This window comes from Piliocolobus tephrosceles, chromosome 5, assembly GCF_002776525.5.
Source record: "Piliocolobus tephrosceles isolate RC106 chromosome 5, ASM277652v3, whole genome shotgun sequence".
Taxonomy (NCBI): domain Eukaryota; kingdom Metazoa; phylum Chordata; class Mammalia; order Primates; family Cercopithecidae; genus Piliocolobus; species Piliocolobus tephrosceles.
The window spans coordinates 82,587,947-82,606,188 of record NC_045438.1 but is presented as its reverse complement, the minus strand read 5'-3'; the positions used below and the strand labels follow the sequence as shown (position 1 = coordinate 82,606,188).

General features: G+C 42.1%; 1 protein-coding gene across 1 annotated transcript in view; it reads right to left on the bottom strand.

The window, feature by feature from the left end:
* Nucleotides 1-18,242, bottom strand: part of MDN1 (midasin AAA ATPase 1) — a 188,262-nt gene that overhangs the window by 89,995 nt on the left and 80,025 nt on the right. Inside the window, exons 26-34 of the mRNA XM_023205283.2 lie at nucleotides 17,954-18,100; nucleotides 16,126-16,267; nucleotides 14,057-14,191; nucleotides 13,838-13,976; nucleotides 11,876-12,014; nucleotides 11,455-11,585; nucleotides 8,336-8,480; nucleotides 6,495-6,624; nucleotides 212-430 (exon numbers count right to left, since the gene is read on the bottom strand). Of these exons, the coding sequence (XP_023061051.2) occupies nucleotides 212-430; nucleotides 6,495-6,624; nucleotides 8,336-8,480; nucleotides 11,455-11,585; nucleotides 11,876-12,014; nucleotides 13,838-13,976; nucleotides 14,057-14,191; nucleotides 16,126-16,267; nucleotides 17,954-18,100 (1,327 nt within the window). The remainder of the gene's footprint in view (nucleotides 1-211; nucleotides 431-6,494; nucleotides 6,625-8,335; nucleotides 8,481-11,454; nucleotides 11,586-11,875; nucleotides 12,015-13,837; nucleotides 13,977-14,056; nucleotides 14,192-16,125; nucleotides 16,268-17,953; nucleotides 18,101-18,242) is intronic.

Sequence of the window (18,242 nt, the reverse complement as noted above, 5' to 3'; positions counted from 1 at the left end):
CTTCATGTTTGTTAAGTACCTGGTCTACCAGCTTTGAGAAATTGCAGTGTATCTTGTGTGCCAACCCAAACAAAAGGAAAGCCATTCTGAGTTTTGGAAATGTTCTGCGAAGTGATTTGGTAAAATAGCTGGGTCAGAGGCCTGGGCTTGCTCCATTTCCTGTGCCCCTCTATCCGAGCCCCTTGTCCCCACCAGCTACCAGACAACATACCTGAACCTATTCCATCTATGTACACCAGGCATGCAGCATGGACAAAAGACGTCACAGTGGAGATGGTCTCTGGCCTTTTTGAAGCAGCTTCCTCCCCCATTTTGTTCATGAAGTTAACCCAGGACAGGATGTCTCTGATACTGACCATGCACTTTCTGCCAAACTCTTGGTGGGTCAGCCAGTCAATGAAATCCAGCATCACTTCAGATATGTCAGACCCTAAACACAAGAAACAAAAAAAGCATTTGCTGTTAGCGGGAGATCCCAGAACAACAGTTCATAACCTGGGGCACACAGGTGGCCTAAAAGGGGTCTTTGCTCCTTCTAAGCAAAGTTCTGTGAATGTACATAAATGCTTTTTCTAACAAAAGCAGTCTGCACGTTTGATCAAATTCTGAAAAGATTCATCAATAGCAGTCCATCCCTATCCAAAGAACAAAACAAAACCTTGGGAGTTACAGTTTTAGACACTGACCTGAAAACCGCCCAAAGAAATATTCATTTGATTTGAGTTAGGACACAGTTTCGAACTTCCATCACAATTATTTTAGAAAATATGCAAAATTTATTATATCTTATAATTTTACTTATATTTTAAATAAATGTATTTTTTTCCATTTAATGTAATAAAGAATGTCATCTTTTCAATGCCATTCATTCAAGTGTTTTTTTTTTTTTATATCTATGCAGCAATCAGAATTCAGCAAATTAGGGGGGGTTCACAAATTTTGTTTCATGAATCAAGTTGAATATCCTAATTATCACAATTTCCTATCAGATAATATTTGTCTCAAAATAAAGAAAATACTTTAGTATATATAGAGTCAAAGCAATCCCAATTAAATCGAGTGGAGTACTTTATAAAACGTCTTAAGTCAATAGTAGACATTTATCTATAAAGTATGAATACCAAAGAACATTTTAAAAAGAAAGAAAAGATTAGAAGGAAGCACTGCTATAATATAAAGCACAGCAATAGCCTCCAAAGCTACATATATTGTGAATTAGAAGAAACGTAATGGGTTGGAAGAATACTGATAACAACAACAACAAAAAAAACTCTTTAAAAAGAGCTTAAGGCCGGGCACAGTGGCTCACGCCTGTAATTCCAGCACTTTGGGAGGCTGAGATGGGCAGATCACAAGGTCAGGAGATTGAGACCATCCTGGCAAACATGGTAAAACCCTGTCTCTACTAAAAATACAAAAAAATTAGCCGGGGGTGGTGGTGGACACCTGTAGTCCCAGCTACTCAGGAGGCTGAGGCAGGAGAATGCATGAACCTGGGAGGCGGAGCTTGTAGTGAGCCAAGATCGTGCCACTGCACTCCAGCCTGCGCGACACAGCGAGACTCCATCTCAAAAAAAAAAAAAAAAAAAAAAGCTTAAAATGACAAAGCAAGGGGGAAAGTTCAATAACAATGTGGAAAGAAATTAAGTGCTATTTCAACTAGACAGTAAATACCAGTACTTAGATTCACACTTCAGAAAAGAATAAATTCAAGGTAAATTTAAAAAATATGAAAATGAAAACATCCATTAATAGAAATTAAATTATGACCATTTAAGAAATAAGATCAGAGATAAATAGGTTCATAAATGTATTTTTAGTTCACATATGTATTTTTAGAACAAATATGAAAAAGTAACATAATATTAAAACCTATGATAAATGTAATGAAGAGTATCACCCCAAAAGACATAATGAATACCAAATGCAGAATGATTCATTTATTTAAAATAAAGGCTGGGTACGGTGGCTCATGTCTGTAATACCAGCACTTTGAGAGGCCAAGGCGGGCAGATCACTGGAGGCCAGGAGTTCAAAACCACCCTGGCCAATATGGTGAAAACCCGTCTCTACTAAAAATACAAAAATTAGCTGGACATGGTGGCACGTGCCTGTAATCTCAGCTACTTGGGTGGCTGAGGCACGAGAATTGCTTGAACCTGGGAGGCAGAGGTTGCAGTGAGCCGAGATGGTACCACTACATTCCAGCCTGGGCTAGAAGTGAGACACAGAGTGAGATTGTGTCTCAAAAAAATAAAAATAAAACACAAACAATGTTCCATGTCACTAATAATAAAAGACAAAGAAATTTTAAACCTCCGCTAAACTAAAAAGGATAAAATAATGGATTTTACTGTATTTTTTAAAATTAGGCCAGGCACCATGGCTCATATCTATAATTCCAGTTCAAGACCAGCCTGGCCAATATGGCAAAACCCTGTCTCCACAAAATACACAAAAATTAGCTGGCCACGGTGGTGCAGGCCTGTAGTTCCAGCTACTTGGCAGGCTGAGGTGGGACAATGGTTTGAGCCTAGAAGACAGAGGTTGCAGTGAGTCAATATTGTGCCACTGTACTCCAGCCTGGATGACACAGCCAGACCTTGTCTCAAAGGAAGAAGGGGGAAAAAAAGAGAGAGAGAGAGAGAGAGAGAGAGAGAGAGAGAGAGAGAGAAAAAACTCCCTGATGGAGGGACTGTGGCAAGCAGGCACATTCACTACGTTGCTGGCAGTGTTGTGAATGATATCACCTTTCTGGAGAGCAATCTGACCTTATCTAAGGAGAACTATACAGTTTCTTATCTCTACTTTTAGAATATAACACAAGGAAGTCATTATAAATGTTTTTGGGGTTTTTTTTTTTTTTTTTTTGAGATGGAGTCCCACGCTATTGCCCAGGCTGGGGTAAAGAGGCATGATCTCGGCTCCCAGCAACCTCCACCTCTCAGGCTCAAGCGATTCTCCTGCCTCAGCCTCCTGAGTAGCTGGGACTACAGGCGCGTGCCACAACACCCAGCTAATTTTTGTATATTTAGTAGAGACAGGGTTTCACCATGTTGGCCAGGATAGTCTCGATCTCTTGACCTCGTGATCCGCCCGCCTGGGCCTCCCAAAGGGCTGGGATTACAGGTGTGAGCTACTGTGCCTGGCCGATAGTTGTTTTAATGAAACAGAATGGTTCATTAAAGTATTGGCTAATGTACCAATATTTGGTACATTAACCAATGTAACACAGAGGTACTGTTTACAAAAGTTTGAGATTGAAAAAAGCAGTTTATGTGCCTTTCACAGGTCAATTTTAAAAGAGATGGAGTCTCACGCTGTTCCCCAGGCTGGAGTGCAATGGTATAATCATGGTTCACTATAATCTTAAACTCCTAGGCTCGAGGGATTCTCCCACCTTAGCTTCTTGAGTAGCTAAGATTATAGGCACGTACTATCATGCCTGGCTTTTAGAATCTTTTGTTTTGTTCATACTATGAATATATGGATAATACTATTACCGAGATTTGTGAACTAAAAATACCAGAGAAATTAAGTAGAACCCACAGTGGTATTTATATACTCATTAAGATAATACAGTAAATATAAGTACTACAATTAGGATCAGAATTCAATTTAGAAGGACACTATTAGTTAAAACACTAAATTTGGCTAGGCACGGAGGCTCACGCCTATAATCCCAGCACTTTGGGAGGCCAAGGCGGGCAGATCACGAGGTCAAGAGATCGAGACCATCCTTGCCAACATGGTGAAGCTCCGTCTCTACTAAAAATACAAAAATTAGCTGGGCATTGTGGCACACGCCTATAGTTCCAGCTACTCGGGAGGCTGAGGCAGGAGAATCGCTTGAACCCGGGAAGTGGAGGTTGCAGTGAGCCAAGATTGCACCATTGCTCTCTGGCCTGGCGACAGAGCAAGACTGTGTCTCAAAAAAATAAATAAATAAATTCATCAAATCTTAACTATCTTTAAAGAAAATCTAAAAACAAAAAGCTATGTCTAGTTTCCTGTTTTATATTTCACAATTTTTTAAAGAAGTTTTTATGTGTACCTTCCTGATCTATTTCTAGAAAATAAAACTGTGAATTATTAAGCCACTTCCCTTATTCACCATGCTCCCTTCAAGGTCTCTAATGCCTCCTTGGGAAGTCTGCTGCTGTGTAGCCTAGAAAGCCTGAAGTAAACAAGCTCCTTAAGGACAAGGTGTGGGGCTCAGAGGTAAGTCCTCAGGGCTCCCATGCTTGCATGGAGCACACTGGTGATGCAGCAAGCATGGTCATGACAGCAGTTGAATCCTCTGTCATTCTTATCACAATCCAAATAACAAAGGAATAAGCATAGCCCATAGGAGATGAAGAGGTAACTTCCTGAAGGAATCCAGCTCCAACACAGAACCAAAAGATAAATCATGCTTGATTAGCGATTTCTGTCTTCAGGCCTGCTTTGGCCTTCTGGTTCCTGCCTATAGTTCCCAGCACTTAGCGAGGGCAAAGCAGGCGGGTCACTCGAGCCCAGGAGTTCCAGACCAGCCTGAGCAACATGGTGAAACCCCATCTCTTAAAAAAACACAAAAATTAGCCTGTCTTGGTAGTGCATGCTTACAGTGCCACATACTCGGGAGGCTGAGACAGGAGAATCACTTGGGCCCAGGAGGTCAAGACTGCTGTGAGCCGTGATTCCGCCACTGCACTCCAGCCTGGGTGACAGAGACCTTGTCTTCCCCGAACCCCCCCACAAAAAAGTCTGTATTATACTCCTTTTACTGGCATTCTCACAATAATTGCCACTGCAAACAGCACACAAGAGTCATGGGTTCTGAGTTCTGAGGCTCTGAGCCTGGGCCTTGGACCCACAGAAGTGGCATCACCTGAGGGGAGGCTTTGTTAGGCAAATTCTCTGCCCCTGCTGATTGAGAAACACTGGGTGTGGGGCCCTGCAAGCTGCATTTCCACAAGCCCTTCAACTGAGTCTGACAACTAACTACAGGCTTAGTCAGTTCTTGTGCCACTGGGTGACTGTGATATTGGTAGAGACTGTAGAGAAAAAAGGAAGTTCAACAAGGCATGGGGAATTCTGGCCATTCAAGCAGCAGTGTGTATACCTATAAATGTGGCAGCTCACCGTGGGCCATTCTTTTTTTTTTTTTTTTTTTTTTTTGAGGCGGAGTCTCGCTCTGTCGCCCGGACTGGAGTGCAGTGGCCTGATCTCAGCTCACTGCAAGCTCCGCCTCCCGGGTTTACGCCATTCTCCTGCCTCAGCCTCCCGAGTAGCTGGGACTACAGGCGCCCGCCACCTCACCCGGCTAGTTTTTTTTGTATTTTTAGTAGAGACGGGGTTTCACTGTGTTAGCCAGGATGGTCTCGATCTCCTGACCTTGTGATCCGCCCGTCTCAGCCTCCCAAAGTGCTGGGATTACAGGCTTGAGCCACCGCGCCCGGCTCACCGTGGGCCATTCTTAAAAAGAAGTCTTTGCTCAGATGACTAAAGAGTCAGTGGTCCCTAAAACACCACAGGTGAGAATGGGTTCCATGCAGATTAGATGCTCTCCACAGCTACTCTACTCATTTTTGAAAATGTGCAGAAGGGCACCTTTAAAAAGCTGAACATAGCCATGAATTCCAATTTCAAAGAAGCAAGTATCTTTTTAAAAATTATTTAAGAATATAAAAAATGATCCAAAAAACTATGTATTTAGTCTTGGAACCAGATTTGGGTTCTAAATTTATTCCATTGAATGTCTAAGATAAATATGCAGACATCAAACCAATACAGGCTTCAAAAACAAAAAGAACCACATAGTAAGAGTGTTGACTCTTATTGGATATTTTAAATTGTTAATTCCAGGTTATGGATATTAATCTATTTTCCTTAGGCTTGAGATTTTTCATAACAAAAATTATTTATTTATTTTGAGATGGAGTCTGTCGCCCAGGCTAGAGTGCAACGGTACGATCTTGGCTCACTGCAACCTCCACTTCCTAGGTTCAAGCGATTCTCCTGCCTCAGCCTCCCGAGTAGCTGGGATTACAGGTACCCGCCACCACGCCCAGCTAATTTTTGTATTTTTAGTAGAGATGGGGTTTCACCATGTTGGCCAGGCTGGCCTCGAACTCCTGACCTCAGGTGATCCGCCCACCTTGGCCTCCCAAAGTGCTGGGATTACAGGTGTAAGCCACCATACCTGGACAAAAAAATTTTTAAATAAAGTGAAAGAATAACATATTCATATATGACAACTAAAGAAATGCAGCTGGAATTCTACAGCCATTGTGTCAAGTGGTAATGAGGAAAATATGAAGATGGGACACTTTAACAGAAGATAACAGAATAATACCATATCCTCCTTGTCTACTTTGTTTCATTTATTTATCTCCTTTCTTCTTACAACACGCCATATACACATAGGGCTAATGTCCTGTAAGAGATCCCTCAACTCCCAACACAAACCCTGTTGTGATCCAATACTACCATCACCACCTGCAAACTCTCACCTTTAGGATCTATTCTGCCCAGACACAATCCTGGACGAAGATTATGATTGATTATCTGAATTAAATCTTCACGACTTGTGCTTTGAGGGCACCATATTTCTGTAAACCGGTTTCTTAAGGCAGGAGACAGCTATAAGAAACACAAAACTCCAACGTGAATTTTTAAAGCTATAAGGAAAGCTGGAAAACAAGTCTTGAAAGAATGTTGTTAGCTGTTAAGTCCAGCAAATACTACATACTTTGTTTTTTTTATTTCTACTATCAGATATAATTAATTGAAGATGTACTTTGTCTTGGCTCCTTACATTCCATGACACCTTCCAGTATCATCATCACTTTCTTAATAGACATGGTCCACAGGCCTTACAGACTAAGTAGTGGAAGCAGGATTCCATCCAGTCCCAGTCAAATCTGAACTCTTCCCCTTAAGTAAAGATTCTTCCTTTTACTTTACCTTTACTTTGCATCAGGTACATAAATAATACTTCAGAGAAAATAAATACCTCTCTTCCCACAGAGAAGGGCAGTCTGATATAAGGGGAAGAAACTTCTTTTATGTGGCTCAAAGGGAGTGTGATTTTACAAAGTATATATTCTACCTCTTGAATAACTAGAAATTGTTTAGCCACTCCAGTCTTAGGGCCTTTGCCCCTGTAGATTCCTTTTCCCTCCACAAGGTCAGTTAACACTATTCACAAATGTTTGCAATGCCCCATAAGCATCATTACTGGTTTGTCTGATTACTTTGTTATTACTTTCCTTTTACTTGATGATAATCTATCTGGTCTACTACAGAGACCCAGGAATAAAGAATACGTGTGTGTACCTCATCAGTATCCTAGACAACCAGTACCTCTGGTGTCCAGCATCCTACCTTGCTCTGCTTGTTAGGCATGCAAAACTAAAAAGTAACTTTCCTTTGGGTAAAAGTCAGCAAGCATTGACTTAAGGAAAACAAGATAATCTGACAGCCAAGCTAATATACACAAACTTGAAATCAGACCTCTCCGTGGCATTTCTACTTGCCCAGAAGCCAGTTTTTGTATTTTGAATGTGATGTATTTTATTCCCTCTTTTCAGAGCGTATCTTGAGGCACAGACACAATCTTTCATCTTATGATACTGAGGAAACCTAGGCCCAAAATATCATTTCAGCTACTCACCAAATTACCAACACTCTAATTGCCCTATTTAAGATCAACCCCTCTGTTTCTTCTCATCATCCCTGACTTGTTACACCACTCTCTTCCTAACTTTAATAGATCGGGATCCAACACATAGTGTTGACTTCTCTACTGAAAGGTTTCTTGAGCCGGAAACCAACAAGGTTGTTGGTTCCCGAATATATCTGAACACAACCCTCTGAACATAGGAACTACCCTCTGCCCTTTACTTTACCAGCAGTCCGAAAGTGACACACATAACCCTTACGAGAACAAATAAGCTCCATCTACAAACCAGAAGAGGTTCCTGGTTGTGACTTTTTTGTCACTTTAAAACCACTCATGAAAGCAGAGGTGTGTTTAAGAAAGTGGATTCTAAAAACAGAGGTTACATTTAAATTTCAGATCCAACTTTTCTCATCCATAAAACTACAATAACTTTCTTGCAGAGTTCCTGTGAGCTTTCTCAGGGTAACATACGTAAAGGGTTAGGTAAAGTGACTGTAACAATGACATTTCAGGCACATACACAAACTGAGATATCAAATAAAGAGATATTTGTATCAGAATTGTTTTCTAACCCAATAATTATTTTAAAATATTTTTGGGTTTTTAAACTTTTACCCAGTTTTTACCTAACAAAAACTAGAAAGAAAATGTGCATCAGAAAAGTTTTACCTCCTTTTTTCCAAAGTCACCCCCAGGGTTCATGGTTGCTAGAATACGAAATTTTTTCCCAGCAGTCAACAGCTCTACTTCACTATCCTTGTCCTCTGGACTGCCTTTTTCAGCTAATACCAGAGACTTTTCTACTTCAAGGACACTAAAAGAAAAATTGAAGAACAGTGAAAAGGGCTTAAACAATCTTTCTATTTTACAGTCTTCAATGCTTTCTAAAAGGAAAAAAAAAAGTTATCACCTATCTAATGAATTTTTACTTCAGTTAATGGTTTCCTATCACAAATTTTAAAACGACTCAGTATCTTAATTCCTGTGTAATAATGGCTATTTCTGATCAGGAAAAAAAAAAAATTTCCACTTATAACCTATTAAGGCATTGGTCTTAAAAATGAGTAACTTGCAAGAAAATAAACAAATTGCATGCCTTATCATAATGGCCAACAACCACAAAGAACTCAAATATCATCGACTGGTGAATGGATAAACAAAATGTGGTATATCCAATACTATTCGGGATAAAAAGGAACAAACTAATAATATGTGCTGAAATAGGAATGAACCTCAAAACATTAATGCAAAATAAGAGAAGAGACTTTTTATCTGAAATACCCAGAAAAGACAAATCTACAGAGACAAAAAAGAGATTAATCAGAAATTGAGTGTAATGAACACAAAGGATTCTATTGAATGATGGAAATGTTAAAAACTGGATTGTGGGCCAGGCACAGTGGCTCTCGCCTGTAATCCCAGCACTTTGGAAGGCTAGGGTGGGGAGATGACTTGAGGCCAGGAGTTGGAGACCAACCTGGCCAAGATGGTGAAAACCCATCTCTACTAAAAATACAAAAATTAGCAAAGTGTGTTGGCTCATGCCTGTAATCCCAGCTACTCGGGAGACTGAGGCACGAGAATCACTTGAACCCGAGAGGCAGAAGCTGCAATGAGCTGAGACTGTACCACTGCACTCCAGCCTGGGCAATACAGCAGGACACTGTCTCAAAACAAAACACAAAAACTAAATTGTGATGGTTGCAAAGCTTGAAACCACCTTTGCAAAAATTATGAGAAAAAAATCTAACAAAAAGTTATGACAGTAAAAAAAAAACCCACAAAACTTGTCCTAACTGACTCCATCTTTCTTCTAGCCTCCAAGCTGCCCTTGTTCATTCCTGGGTGTAGGCCAAGTAAACTACGGGAGAAATTTAGTTTATAATTTAACTTTAAAACAAAAGTAATAGCCCCTTCCCAAAACTAACCCCCACCTTCATAAAACTAACCACAAGGTTAAAATTATGGCTCAGGACACAGCCAGAGGTCACAAGATTGAATAACCTTCCCAATGCTCCTCTAACATCTCTCTTATAAAACCTAAGATTAGTGTTTAAGGTACTTTTCAGACCCTGATTCTGACAGAATGGCTAGCACCACCTAGAATGGAAACCCACACCAAGAAAGTTGCTCAACAGGTCTTACGATCCCATCAGGTTATTCAGGGCAAAAAGACAGCTCAACTTCCTGTGATTTCAACCCTGTCGCAACAGCATTCCCCATTCCCTAGGCCTCTGACCCTAGCCTCGACCGGGCACAGTGGCTCACGCCTGTAATCCCGGCACTTTGGGAGGCAGAGGCAGGAAGATCACTTGAGGTCAGGAGTTTGACACCAGCCTGGCCAACATGGCGAAACCCCATCTTTACTAAAAATACAAAAATTAGCTGGGAGTGGTGACACATGCCTGTAGTCCCAGCTACACAGGAAGCTAAATGAAAAGAATGGCTTGAACCCAGGAGACAGAGGTTGCAGTGGGCCAAGATGGCATCACTGCACTCCAGCATGGGTGACAGACGTAGATTCCGACTCAAAAAACAAACAAAAAAACCCTAGCTTCCAGGCCGGGCGCAGTGGCTCGCACCTATAATCCTAGCACTTTGGGAGGCCAAGGTGGGCAGATCACCTGAGGTCAGGAGTTCGAGACCAGCCCGGCCAACATGGCGAAACCCCATCTCTACTAAAAATGCAAAAATTAGCTGGGCATGGTGGCAGACACGTGTAGTCCCAGCTACTCAAGAGGCTGAGGCACAAGAATAAAACCTGGGAGGTTGAGGTTACAGTGAGCTGAAATCACACCACTGTACTCCAGCCTGGGAGAAAGAGCAAGACTCTGTCTAAAAAAACAAAAAACAAACAAACAAACCTCTATCTTCTAAATTTTTAGGGAAGCTGATTTGAGTAATAAACTCCTGTCCTTCCACTTGGCTAGCTCTGCAACTACTAAATTCTTTCTCTATTGCAATACCACTAACTCAGTGACTCAGTTCTATGCATATAGCTTGCAAGAAGAACCCATCATGGGATTATAAACTTACTAAAACTCACTGAATTATGCATGTAAACTATATCTCAAAAGAGAAAAAATGGGTGTTACTACATCAAGATTCATATTGGTCTGAGGTCTAATGATGGCTTACAGCCATGGATCTAGGATTCTGACTACAGTTTTTTCAAAAAAAAATTTTTTTTTTTTTGAGACAGAGTCTCGCTCTGTCGCCCAGGCTGGAGTGCAGTGGCAGGATCTCAGCTCACTGCAAGCTCCGTCTCCCGGGTTTAAGCCATTCTCCTGCCTCAGCCTCCTGAGTAGCTGGGACTACAGGCGCCCGCCACCTTGCCCAGCTAGTTTTTTGTATTTTTTTAGTAGAGATGGGGTTTCACCGTGTTAGCCAAGATGGTCTCGATCTCCTGACCTCGTGATCCACCCGTCTCGGCCTCCCAAAGTGCTGGGATTACAGGCTTGAGCCACCGCGCCCGGCCAGTTCTTTCAAAATTTTAAGAGTAGGCATATAATTCACCTTAAAAAATAGTTTTGACTTTGGCTCATGTTTTAGCCCTGCCATTCCATGATCCCATTGTTCTGATTATTTATACCAAAAAAAAGAAAAACCTAGAAATTTAGGAAACATTGAATGCTAAAGCCAAAAGACATGGTAATACATCAAAAATTTCAAGCATTGACTAAGGTGCACCTATGAGGAGTATTACTGTGCACAAGATTATCTATAAAAATCACATCAATCACCTGAGCAAAAATATCAAACACAAGGCAAACCTCTCAGGCATGTACCTGTTGAGTCTTTCCAAGACAGAGTCATCGGCCAATGAGATCTCATCCAAGAGGAAAAAGCCATCCTCCTTCATGGCCTGAACCAGAGGCCCATCATGCCACTCAAAGAGTCTTGATGTGTCAATTTCTTCCTATAATTTGAAAAAGTGGGGAAAATTAAAGGGCAGGTGGCTCCACAGACAATATACATGCAGCTGGCTGGTGTTTCCAGGGGTGAAGTAGGTATTCCGAGGAAAGTAAGAATCTGAGAACAGCAGATAGAACTTGCACACCAGAATGCTTGTGAAGGCCCTTGTAGACCAGAGAAAATCTGCAGATCATTTAACCAAACCAGAACCCAGCTCCAGAAACCCTACCACAGACTCATGTACAGCTAACTGAAGTTTTTTAAAATAACTGGAACACCTGCTGCTGGACAAACCTTGTCATTTGGCTTTTGTCTCACTGGCCGCAGGCCACCCAGGAAGTCTGATGTCTCCATGTGTAAGTGGCAGCTGACAGAGTATAATTTCTGATTTGCCAAGGCTGCAAATACCTGACAGATAGTAGTTTTCCCACACCTGTTAGAGATATGCAACTGATTAACAAGGTATATGTTTCAAATACACATCCATAAACACCCCCCTCAGCAAAAGAGAAGAACCACTGTAGGAGTCTCACTGCAGCAGCAAACAGTGCTGGCCAATGTGGAACCTCAACCCCAGGCTCACGGCACCCCTCTGCACGACTGCACTCTCCCATATTCCTTATCCAGAAGGTATGTACTGCACAAACTCCATCCTAGTTCTATCAACAACCACCAGCTGGGCGCAGTGGCTCATGCCTGCAACCCTAGCACTTTGGGAGGCTGAGGCAGGAGAATCACTTGAACCCAGGAGGCAGAGGTTGTGGAGTGCCGAGATTGCACCATTGCAGTCCAGCCTGGGTGACAAGAGCGAAATGCCACCACCAAGGGAGAGAAAAGAAATCTAATCCTTACAGACTTTATAGACTTTCAAGAGACACTAGTTTATCTGCTCTTCTCTATACACGTATAGGATGAATCTCACTGTTTAAAAGAACTAAACAGGCCGGGCGCGGTGGCTCAAGCCTGTAATCCCAGCACTTTGGGAGGCCGAGACGGGCGGATCACAAGGTCAGGAGATCGAGACCATCCTGGCTAACCCGGTGAAACCCCGTCTCTACTAAAAAATACAAAAAACTAGCCGGGCGAGGTCGCGGGCGCCTGTAGTCCCAGCTGCTCAGGAGGCTGAGGCAGGAGAATGGCGTAAACCCAGAAGGCGGAGCTTGCAGTGAGCTGAGATCCGGCCACTACACTCCAGCCTGGGTGACAGAGTGAGACTCCGTCTCAAAAAAAAAAAAAAAAGAACTAAACAGACAAAAACTGCCCTCAATGCAATGAAGCAAAAAATCATTCTTGCCAGGTACAATGGCTCATGCCTATAATCCCAACACTTTGGGAGGCCAAGGCAGGAGGATCACTTGGGCCCAGGAGTTCAAGACCAGTCTGGACAACACAGTGAGACTCCATCTTTTTTTTAAGGCAGGGCTTCACTCCTGTTGCCCAGGCTGGAGTGCAATGGCATGATATCAGTTCAGTGCAATCTCTGACTCCCAGGCTCAAGCGATTCTTCTACCTCAGCCTCCTGAGTAGCTAGGACTGCAGGCAGACACCAACACAACCAGCTAATTTTTGTATTTTTAGTAGAGACGGGGTTTTGTCATGTTGCCCAGGCTGGTCTCGAACTCCTCAGCTCAAGTGATCCACCTGCCTCAGCCTCCCAAAGTTCCGTGATTGCAGGCATGAACCACCAAAACCAGTTGAGACTCTGACTTTACAAAAAAATTAAAAATTAGCCAAGGGTGGTGGTGCATGCCTGTAGTCCCAGCTACTTGGGAGGCTGAGCCAGGAAGATCACTTGAGCCCAGAAAGTCAAGGCTGCAGTGAGCCATATCACACCACTGCACTTCAGCCTGGACAACAGAGTGAGATCCCATCTCCAAAAATAGTAATAATAAAGTCATTCTTTTCCATAAACAAAGAACTAGTCTGATGGTAGAGGAAACTAAACAGTAATAGATCTCTTAGTTTCTTCTTGTTTTTTTATTTAGAGTACATGTACAGAATGTGCAGGTTTGTTACATAGGTATACATGTGCCATGTTGGTTTGCTGCATCCATCAACTCGTCATTTACATTAGGTATTTCTCCTAATGCTATCCCTCCCCCAGACCCCCACCTGCTCTTAGTTTCTTCCTTAAAAAGAGAAAAAAGGAGGAGGAGGAAAGGGGGGATTAATACTTTCATGAGTTTTTCAGCAATAACTCACATAATCCCATGGAATTGAAATGAACCCTCATGAGTCACTGTCACAGATCTTTACCCAGTGTCTCCAACCAGCAGCACAGGTTCGCCAAATTCCAATGCCCTTCCCACCAGCATCGCGAGTCTCCGCATGCCCTCAGTCCACACGATGTGGCCGAAGTTAGACTCCAATGTGGATATCTCAGTAGACAATTTACCTATCCAAGAAAAGATAAATATTTAGATTCTAATGAGTACAACTCAAATCATATTCCTCTAGGGATTTTAGCCTACTCACCCAGCAATTTTACAACATTTTCTTTGGAGAAAAGAGATTGAGGACACAATTTTTTCTTGAAATGTTTCTCAAGGACTTCTTGAATCACATCAACTTCCTCCTGCTTCCTGACTCGACCTGCCAGAAGCATGTAACCTGGGAGAAGGAAGAGGAAGAAGAGGAAAGGAATCGTCAAGTGTCTACTGGAAACACCAAGGGACATTGAGAATATGGAACAAGAGCAACTCTCATATGCTGCTGGTGAGGTAGAAATCTGAAGAACTACATGGGAAAACTAGGAGAGCCTATTACAACTAACCATATACCTGCCCTATGCTTCAGCGATAGGACTTCTAGTATCCCCAAACACAAATGAACATGTGTGTGTCAAAAAAACATACACACGATGTTCAGAGAAGCTTTATTCATAACTAAAAAATTAAAATGATCCAGATGTCCATAACCAAGAGAATGGATAAACAAACTGTGGCATCTTCATACAGTGGATTACCATATAAAAAGAAAAAGGGGCCAGGCGCGGTGGCTCAAGCCTGTAATCCCAGCACTTTGGGAGGCCGAGACGGACGGATCACGAGGTCAGGAGATCGAGACCATCCTGGCTAACACGGTGAAATCCCGTCTCTACTAAAAAATACAAAAAACTAGCCGGGCGAGGTGGCGGTGCCTGTAGTCCCAGCTATCGGGAGGCTGAGGCAGGAGAATGGCGGGAATCCGGGAGGCGGAGCTTGCAGTGAGCTGAGATCCGGCCACTGCACTCCAGCCTGGGTGACACAGCGAGACTCCGTCTCAAAAAAAAAAAAAAAAAAGAAAAAGAAAAAGAAAAAAGAATGAAGTCCTGATACACATAACAGCATGACTGAATCTCACATCAGGTTTAGTGAAACACTCAGAACCCAAAGAGTACATACTGCAGGATGTCAGCTAGGTGAAACTCAAGGACAGACAAAATTCTTTTCAATCAGATTAGTAGTGATAATCAGACAGGAGTCAGTTAGTAGTGACAGCAGTCAGGGTAGTGGTTACCTCCACTGGCAAGAGACCTACTGAGTTATTGGAAATATTCTAAATCTTGGTCTAGGTGATGCTTTACATGGGAAAATGCTTTATTGTATGTTACATCTCAATAAAAAAGTTTTGCTGGGCACGGTGGCTAACTCTTGTAATCTCAGCACTTTGGGAGGCCGAGGTGGGCAGATCACAAGGTCAGGAGTTTAAGACCACCCTGGCCAACATGGTGAAACCCCACCTCTATTAAAAATACAAAAATTTGCCAGGCACAGTGGCGCATGCCTATAATCCCAGCTACTCAGCAGGCTGAGGCAGGAGAACTGCTTGAACTAGGACCCGGAACCAGGAGGTAGAGGTTACAGTGAGCTGAGATCACGCCACTGCACTCCAGCCGGGGCTACAGAGGGAGACACTGTCTCAAAAAAAAAAAAATTTTTTTAAAGTATTCCTCTATGTAAATATTCTTTACAAGAAGAGAAAAAAATCTCTTCTACTAGTTTTACATACTCTTCTTACTTATTAACTAGCCCATTAATCAATCATCAGCACTTTTCAAATCAGAAGATTCCAAAACACTTTGTATCCTGTCACGAACAGTAACACATTTTCCTATGCATTAAAGGAAAACAACAAAATCTGAGTTTGGGTTATATAAATTCTTTCTCTCAGAATGCCAATGTTTTCTGACAAATCAGCTTTCTGTAAGGCTAGTCTGTAAGGTACTAGCCAGACCACCTGTGGTGACACTGCAGAAAAATGGCCCACAAAGCTACCACCAACCATCTGCCTAAACTCCCAAAGAGGCTATGCCCATATCCTGACTCCCCCACGTGGCTACCTGAAGCAAAGAGTAAGAAAACCTTAGCAACCAGTCCTTATTAGCATGGAGGCCTGCAGGAGTAAGATCACTTACAAAAGCTGTTAGAACTGGAGCAAAACAGGCTCTCTGGAGTACCTAGTCAAATGTATGTATCAATCACAATGTGAGGCAAGATTTGTTTTAATAAAAAGTTTGACATTTAACATAACTATATATTGAGAGCATTTGACTGAAAACACACCATCATTGGCTAAATGCTGTAGCCAGTCATACTCCTTCTCAGTCGGCTCAGCCAATCTGTATCTTTCAGCCCATCTGAACAGATCACGAAGGGTGATGAAGCCCTGCTTTCCAGCAAACACTGAAGAACTTCTGCGATAGGACTGTTGAAGTATCAAAACAAATGAAAAGTGGCATTAGCTGCAATGCTTGGTAAGTTTGTAGTACAATGTATATAAAATTTGTAACAAATTTATGCTCTCATTAAAATGATTTCATTTCACTGAATAAGATTAATTTTTAATGCAAATAAGATGTAATATTCTGAAGAAAAATGTTCAAATTCATTTTTAAATTAATAATATAAAATGGAATTCCACATTTCTTATGCCACAAAGAAAAAAGATGATTAACAGTAATGCAAATGGGCCAGGAGAGGTGGCTCACACCTGTAATCCCAGCACTTTGGGAGGCCAAGCCAGGCGGATCATGAGGTCAGGAGATCGAGACCATTCTGGCCAATACAGTGAAATCCCCTCTCTACTAAAAATACAAAAAATTAACCAAGCGTGGTGGTACACGCCTGTAGTCCCAGCTACTCAGGAGGCTGAGGCGGGGAATCGCTTGAACCTGGGAGGCAGAGGTTGCAGTGAGCCGAGATCACACCACTGCACTCCAGTCTGGCGACAAAGCAAGGCTCCATCTCAAAAAACAAACAAACAAAAAGTAATGCAAATGGTGGCAAAGATGCAGGAAGATTAGTGAAACAATGTGGAACCATAATGATAGGAGTCTTCATTATGCTTAGCTTTCTAAAGAAGTTTGACAATGTATACTTTCTGGTAAAGAATACTTTTGGCTGGGCACAGAGGCTCATGCCTGTAATCCTAGCACTTTGAGAGGCCGAGGCGGGCGGATCACGAGGTCAGGAGATCGAGACCATCCTGGCTAACATGGTGAAACCCTGTCTCTACTAAAAATACAAAAAATTAGCTGGGCGTGGTGGCGGGCACCTGTAGTCCCAGCTACGTGGGAGGCTGAGGCAGGAGAATGGTGTGAACCCGGGAGGTGGAGCTTGCAGTGAGCTGAGATCACACCACTGCACTCCAGCCTGGGTGACAGAGTGAGAGTCTGTCTCAAAAAAAATAATAATAATTTAACCCCATAAGATAAATGGAATTTGTAAAGATCAGCTGTAGCTTTGCAGTTGACTAGTGCGAGCCATAAAGAACTGATCTCTTTAATTATGTCCATTCAAGGACTATATCCATTTAAAAACCAAAACTGCAGTTTTCCCTAAGCCAAATTCCATTCTAAACAAAATGCTTCAATATTATGAACAAATACAAAATTATCATCATATGTAAATATCAGAAAAAGTTGTTGATTGATAAAAGAAAACTAAAAATATATATTAGTGGGAAGCATTTAAAAGACCTCTACTTGAAGGCCAAGAACTGTGGTTCACACCTGTAATCCCAAAACTTTGGAAGACCAAGGTGGGTGGATCCCTTGAGCCCAGGAGTTCGAGACCAGCCTGGGCAACATGGCGAAACCTTGTCTCTACAAAAAAAAAAAAAAAATGTAGCCTGGCATGGCGATGTACATCTGTGGTCCCAGCTACTAAGGAGTGAGTAGTCAGAGATGGGAGGATCACCTGAGCCCAGGAGGTCGAGGCTGCAATGAGCTATGATTGTGCCACTACACTCCAGCCAGGACAGTCGTGTCTTATAAAAAAAAAACTCTACTTGGAAAAATACATCAACAGACAGATTCTTTTTTCTCACAAAAGAAGCCATGAAATTTTGATCACCAACTATAATCAACACATTCCATTTGAAACTAAGTACCTGAAGATCCAACATGACTTTAACCAACTTGCTGCAATAAGAGGGTGGCAAACTACACCGCTTGTGCAAGATTGTTTCCAGCTCAGAGCTAGGTAACTCATCAAAGTGCAATTCCACAAACCGATTCCTGAAGGCTCTAGAAAGGACCTAGACAAAGCACAGAAAGAATACGGTAAAAGGTGCCTTTTAATTTCCAATATGGAGGCTCTGACATTCACCATAAAATATTAAAGGAGAGGTAAAAACATTTCATTCTTACTACGAAAAATCTACAATCTGATGTGGTAAC